This window comes from Heliangelus exortis, chromosome 17, assembly GCF_036169615.1.
Source record: "Heliangelus exortis chromosome 17, bHelExo1.hap1, whole genome shotgun sequence".
Classification (NCBI taxonomy): Eukaryota; Metazoa; Chordata; class Aves; order Apodiformes; family Trochilidae; genus Heliangelus; species Heliangelus exortis.
Window position 1 is genome coordinate 9,553,705 of NC_092438.1, and position 12,249 is coordinate 9,565,953.

At 42.6% G+C, this 12,249-nt stretch overlaps 1 protein-coding gene across 1 annotated transcript in view; it reads left to right on the forward strand.

The window, feature by feature from the left end:
• The window catches only part of FOXK1 (forkhead box K1), a 56,520-nt gene extending 44,865 nt beyond the window's left edge, over positions 1-11,655 (forward strand). The window contains exons 8-9 of the mRNA XM_071761407.1: positions 66-290; positions 2,603-11,655. Of these exons, the coding sequence (XP_071617508.1) occupies positions 66-290; positions 2,603-2,823 (446 nt within the window). The 3' untranslated portion in view covers positions 2,824-11,655. The remainder of the gene's footprint in view (positions 1-65; positions 291-2,602) is intronic.
• The last annotated feature ends 594 nt before the right edge of the window (positions 11,656-12,249 follow it).

Sequence of the window (12,249 nt, forward strand, 5' to 3'; positions counted from 1 at the left end):
AATATCGATGAGAATAAAGCCAGGGCAGCTTAACAGCCGGTGTTGTCTGTTCCCCTCTTGAGCAGGCATGGACGAAAAGCCAACCATCGCCTTTGCCACCATACCTACAGCCAGCCGGGTCATTCAGACAGTTGCCAGCCAGATGGCACAGGGGGTTCCAGGACAGACTGTCACCATCCTCCAGCAGGCAGCTCCAGTGACCCTTGGGCAGCACCAGCTCCCCGTGCGGGCGGTCACGCAGAACGGGAAACACGCGGTGCCCACCAACAGCATCGCCGGCAGCACCTACGGTAGGTTCTGGGACCATCTCTCTCTGGTTTTTGGTTGCTCCCTGAGCTTAGCAGTCCACTTGTAAAGCTGGAGGGGGTTTCCTTTCTTCATTGAGAAATCAAGCTGTTCTGCGTGTCCTCTGAGTGGTAAAAGTACCCATCTGTCCACATCTCTTTGCTCCCTTTGCCTGGTGGAAAAGTTCTGCCGGCTGTTAGTGCTGCTGAATATTCCAGTGTCTTTCCTTTGTCCTTGGCTGTACATTTATTACTACTCCTACTCTCTGCTTTTTGAGGTTGACTTGTTGAAAAGTGTTGGTGATTCTTGCGTAGAGCCTCCTTTCATTTGTTTTCCTCTGACAAACAGCCTTTGCTTCCAGCATGCCAAATAATAAAATTTCCACCGTGCTGTTTAGATCTTGTGAAATATGACTCCATAGAGTATTAAGAAAATAACATACTTTCCCTTCTTAAGGGCTTAAAGCCCAAGAGAAATAAGATCTATTTCATCAGGTGAATGACTGTAGGATTTTTTTTATATACAGGATGTGTTCCAGTCATTTGTCAAGCCAGATTTTTAAAATCCCACACCAGCTATGTCTTAGCAGCCTCTTCTTATTGCTTGCTCAGTGCCTCATGTTTTGTCCAGTTAAGGATGATGATGAGATGGTAATACCCAGATTTCTTTCAGCCCTTTTCAATTAGATGCTAAGCACCTCTGCTCTCCCAGGCTGGTGCCTGTGCAGAGTTTGAAATGAAGGGCACTGGTGGGATTTTGATGGCTTTCATGAAGCAAAATAGGAATGTTTCAACAGAATTTTATGCCATGTCTATTCACAGTATCACTTGGCCTGCAACTGAATTGCAAGAATCTTATTGGGGCAGTGAAAAAATTACAGCAATAAGGCTTTTATGCAACGAAAATATTCAGATATGAAATACAGCAGATAGGTGGACTTGCTGGTCTAATGAAGAAAGAGACAGTTTTATTTAACATTTTTATGTTAAGGTACTCTGATCTCATCAAAACTTTTCTACTTCTCTCGTCAAACTGGGAAGTATTTCAGTTGCATCTGAATGGTTTTTGTAAGTGGTACAGAATTTTCTAGTTGACAGAAGAGAGCCTGAATCTCTTGACTTGTCTGCACAAAGTTAACTTTTCTTCAGCTACATGATTCAGGTTCTATAAGTCACTGAATGGTAACTGTTGACTGCCCTTGTCCTTGCCTTATTTTTTTTTTTCTTTATCCCCTCAATACTCTTCCACCTTCCCATGCCTTGATAGAACTTGCTGGGCTTTGGGGACCTTTGTTCTGTTTGCTTTGTTTGTCTATCCTAGGGCTCTTTTTTTGATGCACTTAGCAGTGAACACACCACTCATGTTCTTTCATTCCATCCCTTGCAAATCGGTCTGGAGGGCAGAGGATGTGCTGTCTCCTGAGTCCCCTTTGGCTGCCTCTCCAATTGATGCAGAGGCCAAAAGCTACATGTGTGGTGTTTTTCAAGCAGTGTTTTGTGCCAGAGCCAGCATGTAAGCACATTCTCTGTCTGGAACAAGGAATTGTAGACATTTTTACCAAGGGCTGCTACTTAACCAGTCTTCTTTCTCACCACTTGTATTAACTGGAGAGTCAGAGCTTTTGTCAGTTCTGGAACACAAGATTGGGAGCCAGAAATTCCAACTTTCTGATGGGAATGCATTTGGTTGTCTGGGGTAAGATCTTTTTTACCCCTTTTACAAGTGACACATGAGTACACTTAATATTTGGATTGCAATTTTGTTTCTTAACCAGCTGGCTGCTCTTACTGTGCAAGCAGGGCTAAGGATGGGCCTCTAAAGGGAAGGCAAAGCACACAGGTGATTTTAGCTTCCAAAAAGTTCTGATTGAAGGTGGCCTGAGAACAACCTCTCAAAGAGGGGGTGTGCTGGAGTTTTAACAGGAGATTGATCCTCCTGGAGAGGAATGCTTAGGTGGCAATGCATTGCTTGACAATGGATGGGATAAGGATGGGATAAGGATGGGATAAGGATGGGATAAGGATGGGATAAGGATGGGATAAGGATAGGGTAGGCTAGGCTAGGATAGGATAGGATAGGAACAAGTTCTCCCTTGCACAGGGTTATTGCCATGTGGTGCCTGTGCTAGCCTTGTCTCTCCCTCTTCCCCTACAATCCCAGCTTTATGCAAGACTTGAAAAATGGACTTGAAAAGAGCACTTGAATGTGTGCCAGCTATCACATTTGACCATGGTGCTTTGTTTTCTTGTTTTCTGGAATAACAAACACTTGTACTGCTTCCTCACATTAACTCTCTCTCTTTTCCTACCCCCCCCAGCTCTTACAAATCCACTGCAGCTTCTTGCAGCCCAGGCCAGCTCATCCACTCCTGTTGTTGTCAGTCGGGTGTGTGAGACAGGGACTGAAGAGACAGCAGCAGCTTCCTCCAGTGAACCTGAAGTTAAAAGACCCAGGACAGAAGAGCCCAGTGGAGCAGTCTCAGCCCAAACTGGAGTCATCACCTCTACAGCACCACAAGGACAGGCAACCAGTGAATGAAGCAGCAATGAGAGGAGCTGGAGTGAAGCAGGGTGGGCATGGGATGGCAGGAGCCCTAAAGCAGCTTTCAAAGAAAAGAAACCACAACTGTCACAGCTCAAAGCATAGAGGATAAAGAGCTCTTTTTAAAGTCAGATTTTTAAATGGGAGGTCAACAGCTGTTTAAAATCACAAGGTGCCAAAAAGAATGGAAAACCCCTCCCGAGAACCCATATCTGGAACTGTTCTGTCTTTACCTATGGGATATATTTTCCTTCTTTTTATAAAAAAAAAAATATCAAAAAAAAAAAAAATAGACAACTGATTGTATGACTGCTGGGATATTTTTAACTGTCTTTTCTCCTTTTGGCTCCAAGGGGATGGGATTTGCAGTTCAGCATCTAAAGGAATGTAACACAATTACAGTCTGCTCCCTGGAAAGAAAACTCCTCACTTTCTATGCCTTAATACTGTGCTTCTCAGAGCTTTGAACCATAGGACCATTTTAAAAAGACCACCTAAGGCAATCAGATGCTGAAAGATGGGTGCAGTATCTCACAACAACAGCATTAAAGAAACATGGTACCAAGCTTAAAGAAAAAGGCAAACGATTTTGTTTAAAACAGAAAAAAATCTGAATATGAACTAATGTTTATTTATGTGGGAATTCAGGAGGAAGAGTTGCAGGGCTCAAACACCTGGATTCCAGATGCAATTTCTCTCCATTCCCTCTGAGGGCAAATAAGATGACAGAGAAACTGTATTAATTTAGACCCTGTAAAGATATTAAAAGCAAAGGGTTTTCTACTTTCAATGATTTCATACAATTATTCATCACTTGCTCTGGACAACAGCTGAAGCATCTTGATGACTGAGGATCCCCTGGGGAAAGGTGTCTCAAGAAGGTTCTGGGTGCATTTGATTGATCACATCCTGTGCTGGAGCACCAGGTGTTGTTCAAAACAGCACTGGAGGTGAAGGCATTGCCATGGTCTCTGTGAACCTGCAAAAATATTGATTGGTCTTCTGCTCTAAAGCAATCTGCCTTCACCTGTTGCTAGTGTGGTTCTCAACTTAGATGGATGATGATGGGGATGCCAGGGTTAGGTAGGGATCTGTCAGTGACCCTCTGCCATGGCAAAGCTCCTGTGTCAGGCTTCTGAGAGCTGGAGTGAGAGGCAGCAGAGTTCATACATTTGTGTTTAATACAAATTCTGGAAGTGTGTAAAGGACAAAGGCAAAAGAGGCCTTTAATTTTCCATGTGGCAAAAGTCACTGGAGGTCTTAAACAGGTTTTCCAAAAGGAATTTGGAGGTTTCCTTGCATCTCCTGACTGCCTCTCCCACTTCTCCCTTAAGGACCATTTGGGTTGGCCAGTAGGAAAAGGCTTTTATTCAAACTGTGTTCCAGGCCCTTTGTGTGCTACAAGTACATCTTGGGAGCAAAGCAGATTTGAATCACTTCAGCCATGTGGAGCAGTGGGAGTGTGTTCTGCCTTGTGACTGGCAAAGAAACCAACCCCTGTGTAGCCTCTGACTTAATCCTTTTGGTTTTATGGCCATTTGCAGTCCCCTTGGCTAACATGTCACAGAGATCTTTTAATTTAAAAAAATGTTATGGCTTTGGTAATGGCAAAAGGGACTTCAGAGGCTGGGCTTTGCCTTTGGTAGGTTATCTCCCTCTCTGCACTGATTTGTTGTCAGGTTGCTGTCCTGCACAGCCTTACAGTGAGATCCCAGGGCAGAGAGGTAAACCCACTGCTTAAACATGTTATAAAATAATTTCCTCAATGTAAATGATCCCTGTGTCTTAGGGATTAGGGAATAAGGCCCAACCATTCACTGTCTTGGGGAGGGGGAGAAAATCCACAAAGTAACAGCTGGCAGCACTTGTTCCCTTCTAGGTTTCCGTTCTTTTTGCCAAATCCTGTTCAATAATCAAGGCCCACAACTTGAATAAACCCAGCCATGTTTTATTCCCAAATCAATTGTTTTACAGGAAGTATTTCTGAAAGGAGGAAAGAATTCCTTGGTCTTGTGATTTGTGGTTATGTTCTGCAGTTAGAGGTACACAAAGTCTTCAGGACAAGGACACTTCATTTACCTGCAGCTTGGCTTTCATAATGTAGGGGGGTGCTTTTAGTGACAAGTTATTAGCTTGGATTTTAGTACTTTGAGATGATTTTGTGAAGGAGGGTTGTTTTGTTGGAAAGTTTTCTGGGTTTTTCTCTACTGCTGCTTTTCTCTTGGAAAGTCTAAATAATCAAGCCCTGAACTTCAGTAAACTGGTCCAGTACCATGGAAATACATCAGCTGAATAACAGTGTTTTCCTAGACCAGCTGCTGCTTTATAATACCTCTTGAAAGTCCATCCTCAGGGTGCATGTACAGCTCTGCCTCCTCAGTATTTAGACCAGAAAAACACTTTTTCACTCTTCCTTGTATGGCTCCCAATACCTGCTGCTTAAAATGCAAGGTGAGGATAAACAAATATCTTTGGTCTGCTTGAGGTCTCTGGAACTTGTCAGCTCATCCTATCAGAGGATTTTTATTTATCAGTCTGCTGCATCCCCCTGCTACTGTAGGAAGCAGCTCTGCCACTTGCAGATTTATTTTTTGGTAGGTTTGCCTGTATCATTGCCTGATACCTGGTAAAAATAACAATCCTACTAAATCCTGTTGAGAGCTGTGGAAAAATGCAGTGCTCATCTGGAACACCTGAGATTGGGGATGTCTCATTCCTGGCCTCCAGATTAATTCTTCAAACACTCTGCTCAGTCTGGAAGACAGCACCATTCTCCTGACACATCAGAAAATGTAAAAGTGATGGTGGAATGAAGCCTTCAGCTAGAAAGAAAATGTTATCTTAATGGTTACCTTAGTGGCAGAACTCAGATTATTTTACAGGGATTGTCTGCCTTGTTTTTGTCTGAAAAGTTGCATCTCATAGCTTCAATTAATTGTATCAACTGAGGGGCTTGGAGGGGGGGGGGGGGGGGGGGGAAGAAGTAGGAGCTTCACTGTATCTTCTGTCTGTGTAAGAAAGCTGAAGGTTTATTGAATATTTAACCTGTGCTAATTTAGACTTGGGAAAACTTTCACACTTTAAGAACTCAGTTCTAATTCACTTTTCCCCATTCCCTATTGGTTTGGGGTTTTTTCCATCTTAGGCAATGACAGAGACTAATGTTGCTTTGATTGCAATCAATTTATAGCAACTTCTGTTGTCTCAGCTTGCAAAAGCTGAATGCAGTTGTTCTTGGGTTTATTCCACTCGAATTCCTTAGTTATTGTTTTGTCTTGACCTTGGCTCTTCTGCTACAGGAAGCTTTTTCCAGTGAGATCAACTTAATGTGATTTAGTGATAAGATTACACAGTGCTGAGCAGAGAACTGAAATTCATGATTAACTCATATTCTTTTCAACTCCTTTTTCTTCCCCTATTCCTCCCTCCCCCATAGCACTGGTGCTGTCCCTTCTAACACCCCCAACCCATTTTTATCCACCCATGGGAGCAGCACCATGCAATAAGCTCTGCCCAAGGACTCAAGGGTAAAAATAGTAAAAATACCTGTGGGATACATAGAGCTCCTTAACAGGTTGAGAAAGGTCAATTTTGTCACCTGTTCTTTAATTTTCGTGCTCTGTTTTAAACTTGTTACTGTGGGGCATAGCTTGTCCAGGAGGGTGTTTTCAGAGACTTGTTAAAGCTTTCTAAGAGGGAAATGGTTGAATAACAGCTGAAGCCTTTGCTGTGAATGTTGTGGGCTGGCTACAGGTTTTTGGGGGACTAAACTTGGTCTTGTATTCTTGAGACAGACATCTGTCTGATCTACTGACTTACAGCTGTCAGTCAGAGTTAATTTCCACATTTTTTCCCTTTGTTCAGTAGGGAAATACCAGCACTGAAATAAAAGCTGAAGGAGAGAGGGCTGGTGACCTGTTTGTAAGGAAGTGAGAGTAGCTGACCTGAGCTTTCATACAGTGTGGTGGGGAAGAATTTTCAGTGACCACTGGGGGTATTAAATTGATGTTAGAGCTTTTCATCTGTTAGCAAGAGGGTTTGGTATCACTGGTGAGATATTTGGTATCACTGATGTCATGTGTAGCATGGAAAGTAATGTCAAAGTGCAGGGTGAAAGGAGGAACCTAGGTCTGGGGATCATGGATAGCAAGGATTTTATATCTAGTAATAATTCTCTACCTTTCCATAGAGGACCAAAAGCCATTTCTTCAAGCTTATTGTGTCAAAGAATTCATTTCCAACTGATTGGTTGTTTCATCTTTCTGAGGTTTAAACCATAACTTATAAATTAGGGTTTATCACTGTGATAAACATAGATCACATAAAATGTCAGTATTAGGGGAAATCAAACCTCTGTCTCTGCCACTGACCAGTTGTAGAAATATTGAATAACTTGGGCTAGAATGAACCTTTCTCTGCTGTAACCTCCTGCTGAGAGCAGGTCCAACTAAACCACATTGCTGTGATTTTGTACAGCTGAGGTTTTAATGTCTGCAGAGATAGCTCCATGACTTTGGTCCATATTCCACTCTGACCCTGAGGTGAAAAACTTTCACCCTGAGGTGAAACCTTTTTCAGCTATCCAAGAAGAATTCCCCATCTCTTCTTTCCCAAAAGGATTTTCCCATTTTTCTCTTGTTGCCTCTTCTCCTGTCACATCACAGCTCTGAGAAGAGCCCAGCTCTGCCCTCTCTGCATCTGGGCAGAGATGAGATCTGAGCCTGGGCACAGAACTGCAGGAATGATTTGATAAATGATGGATGGAGTGGAAAAAAAATCACTTTCCTTGGCCTGGTAGCTACCTCTACAGGTGCAGCCCAGCACCTCTTTGTCTCTTGCTGCAAGACCTAGGTAAGAAATAAGTCCCAAAGTGAACTGGAAATACTTTGGATCTGTATGCAACCATCTTGTTCTTCTCTTCCAAGGAAAAGTGCCAGCCTGGGTCTTGGAGCTTTTAGGACAGGAGGCAGAGCTGATGAATCCTGGTTACATTTAGAAATATCTGTTCTTTACCTTCTCAAATGATAGGTTCAGTCCTGATGGGGAACTTGCCTGGTGTTTCTTCCCTAATGAAAAATCTTTCAAGTTTTTATGTCCTGCTGCTAATACATTGGATTAGGGCATTAAGAATGAACTTCTAAAGCTACATAACTAGCTTGATAATTTTGCCCTTGCTGCAGTGCCATCCTGCAGCAAAAATTATCTGTCTTGCTTTGCCAGCCAGTCTCAGGCAGCCTCCAGTTCTCCTCCCCATCACAATTTTTCTCCTGTTTGTAGCTGCTTCTGTCAACTCCAGAGTCTTTTCATACAGCTCCTAATTTAATGCCGTTGCTTGGAGGGCTGCATCTGGTGGGAATCTGCCCGTTGGGGTGCATTTACACAACAGATGGTTCAGTCATGTAACTTTTTGTTTCCTTCTGGATGAAAAATTATGCCAGAGCTGCTGCTACCAGAGCATCCACTACTGTCACAAAAGTGTAGCTTACAATGGAGCCAGCTGTGCTGCAGAAAACAGTTGCACTACAAGGTCATCTGGATGATGGGAGTGATGCTTTCTTGCTTTCTGTTGCTCTGGACCTGATCAAACCACAGCAGTGACTTGGGGCTGCAGCTCCTCTCTTTTTGCAGCTGCTCAGCTGTTATTTGGCTGCCATTAGGTAGCTCGGGCCCCTCTCTGTCTGCCAGGTGGCTTTTAGGAGGACAGCACAAGTGTTTTGTGTACTTGGGGTGAAGAGACACACAGACAATAACCTGGCTGTGGTGGTGGAATTTCTCTACTAGGGTTTCTTTCACAACAATCAGCACTGGACTGAGCAAGACACATACTTTGGTTTTCTTGGAGCACTGTATTTCAATTCCAATTTTCTAATTGACTTCTTTGTATTTATATGTTCAGAAAATTCTTTTGATACCTTTTCAATTAGCCAACAATTAATTAAAACCCTTGAGGATATGTGGCTGGTCCTTATGTGTCACTTGGAAGTTTCAGAGCTCAATCGTAGTTGTGCTCAAGGCAGAAGAAACCATTGACAGTACATGGGTGGCAGATAAGGAAGAAACCTTTTAAATATTTTTTTTTTCAGAGAATATTAAATTAGAGCTGTGTAAACATAAGAATTTATATTTATTAACGTGTGTGTGAGTGTGTGTGTAAATAGAGATATATAAATGGTCCACGATTATTTCTTTCTGTTAAATGGTACTTTACAAGACTTAGACACAGTATGTTGGTAAATTCCCACACCAGGCACTGATTCTAAATGATGAACCTCTTCTAGTAATCCATTTGGGCAGCCAGTAGAAGCAGCTTTACTTCAGCAATTGCTTTCATTCCTCCCACAGAGCAGAAGCAGCAACTTGGTACTTGCATCTTCCTGGGGTAGGAGCCCTTCTTGTGACTTTGTGACACTTTCAGCAGCCCCAGGCTGAGCTGCTTTTCAGGCAAGAAAATCCCTCAGGTGGCACTAATGAAAGCTGGAATCCTTTCTCACCTCAAATGATCTCTAGATGCTGTATCAGGGAGTTGCTCACAGGTTCTGTTCTATAAGTAATGGGACTTCATTTCTAACAGAGGCAGTGGATGGCATGAGGATGCTGTAGGGTTGAGGAATTCCTTTCTGTCTGTCTGTCTGTCTGTCTCTCTCTCTCTCAGGTGGCTTAGCCAGCACCAGGGCACTATGAAATAGTTTCTTTTCATCTGTGGTGAGCTTATTCTCCTTTTATGGTGCTTCTGTATCTTCATAGGGTGTGAGGTGTGTAAATCCCCTTTTAAACAACCCCCTAAGTGTTTTTTCTAACGTTCCCTTTCACAGGGAGTAAATTTGACCAAATTTCAGTCACTGTTTAGTTCCACAAGGATCACTAAATTCCCAGAAGTGGGTGGGTTTTGAGAATTAATCTTACAAGATACTTGGCTTCCTAATCCTAATTGCTCTTCCAGAAGCAGAAGCTCCTCCTGTAAGGACCTGGATGAATATTTCAGCAGGGTTTCTGCTTGGTGTCTGGAGGCTTTGGTGTTTAGGGGAGGGATGGGATGGGATGGGATGGGATGGGATGGGATGGGTGGCATCAGCAGTGCCCAGGGTAGGAGCAGTGACAGGAAAGAGCTTTCCTCCTTAGCAGAAAATAACCCTTGAGAAAACCAGACTTCCCCCAGTATTTGGTTACTGCTTTGTGTCTGCTGCTGGTATCCCAAATCCTGGCACCTTTCCTGTGATCTGGACCTTTCAGTCCTGCTTCTGCCCCACCTCAGTTTCACTTAAAGCAGTCTGAAACAGAGCCTTCCTTAAAGCTAAGGGCAACGTGGAGGAGAAATATCTGCTCACTAAAGGAAAAGGAGATTTAAATGGAGCAGAAAAAGGGAGATTTCCTTCTGTTTCACTGCCTTGCTGCTAAAAGTCTGGTGCAGGGCATCCAAATGTTCTGCTGATTTATGTGCTGCTCTTTTGGGGTGGACAGGCTGCTAAGCAGGCAAGGTGGCTCTTGAGCAAATGCATTGCTGTAAACCTACACTTGCTTCACCTTGTTTGGGTTTTTTTTTCCTCCCTCAAATGGGCTTGAAGTAAAGGGAGGGAGCCAGAGTATTGTTGTAAGGTATTTTTTCAATTAAAAAAAGTAAAAAAAACAGAGAATGTAAAAAAATCTTACTCAAGTACAATGATACAGAAACCAGAATGGCTTTAAAATAAAAAAAAAAATCTCATGAGACCATATTATTGCCTTGGGTTCTGAACATGCCATTTGTCCTGTGTCGTGACTGTCCTTGCCAGGCAACCTCTGCATAGCCAAAAAAATGCATTTAGGGATCCTGTGTCCATCCAAAGGGCTGTGTGTGACTCCAAGGACTGTTACAAACTGCTAAAACAAAAGATGGATGGGAGCAATGGGTGGTAAGGCTGGAAATTTAAATCCAACTCTAAATATTTGCTTTAATCCAGCAAAATTGGGCTCTCCCCCTGTTCTGCAGAGCTGACTTCCCACTGAGGGAATTCTCTCCAGTGTGGAATGAGGACCTGAGGTACCTCAGAGGCTTGACACAAGTGTTCTGCTAAAAAAATCTGGGGGAGCCTCATCACTTTCTTCTAGATTTGGCACTTAATTCAAAGATGGGGACAGGTGGGGGAACCAAAACCACGAGTGCATTTCAGTTCCTGGTGTTGCCTGTACAAGACACCTTCAGCCAGATGTTTTTTGTGGATTTATTTTAATTTTTTTTTTTTTTTTTTTTTTTTTTTTTTTTTTTTTTTTTTTTTTTTTTTTTTTTTGCAGTTGATATCAAAAGTGGGCTTTGTGACTTGGTTTTCACAATCAGTGCTTTTTAAAAAGCAGTTGTGTATCCCGAGGGCAGAAGCTCCAGCTGGGGGGGTGGATGTGGAGTTGATCAGCAGCTTTATTTGGTGCAAGCTCTGCTCCTCTGAGCTGCTGAACTGCACAGCCAGACCCTGGGGATGCTGAGCCTGCTGCTCACCAGATGCCACCAGGAGCATCCCAGGAGCAGGACCTGCATTTCCACATCAAATGGGATACAGTGGGGTTTGGTATTTTTTTTTTTTTTTCATATGGAGCCAGACATTTTTTTTTTAAAGTAATTTGAGATCTGAATGTGATTTCTAATGTATCAAGAACGTTAATATTTTAAAGCTATAACAAAAGTTTTAAATTTCTACTTTTTTTTTTTGTTGTTGTTGTTGGTTTTTTTTTTTTCATTTATTTTAACTGTTCTGTTACCTTAATTTGATGTTATGTGGTTGGGGAATGTTGCTTCTCCTCTTAGTATTTGTTTCTATAACCAGAAATAAAATTATATATGAAAGAGAAAATGCCCTGAAATTCCTTCTTGCTTTTGGCTGCCAAAATTCCATCTTTCCAGGGTAGGATCACACTTGGCTTGAAATTCCTGCAGCAGTTTGTGCCCCTTCTAATAGTGTGAGGGGACAGAGTTGGTAAGTGGGTTTTGGTTGTTTTTTTTTTCCTTTTATTATTCTTATTAAAAGCTGTAGGAAGGAATTATGTGGCTGAAGACCTTGCAGTGTTTTTAAAGAGCTCCCAGCCTGCTTTTGATCCCTTGGCAGTAATTTGGGAAGCTGGTGCCTCCCAGCAGAGGGAAGATGGGTACCTGAGTGTGGCTGAGGTTGGCAAAGCTTCCCCTGGGGATTCTCAACTCTTTCTCCAGCTCTTTCATTCTGGCATGAAGTTAACCATGGTTATTTTGAAAGATATTTTCTATTTCAGTGAATTTCCCTGTGCATTTCAGCCTCCATTCACTATTTCAGTGGATTTCCCTGTGGCTTCTGATTTTTGTTTCACTTAAGCACATGAGGACAGAGACTTATTTATTCACCTACCTGACAGGTTTATCCTCCTGATGGAGGTCTCATTTTAAGTTTTTCTGCAGTTATTTTTACTAGAAGTCATTCTGACTTC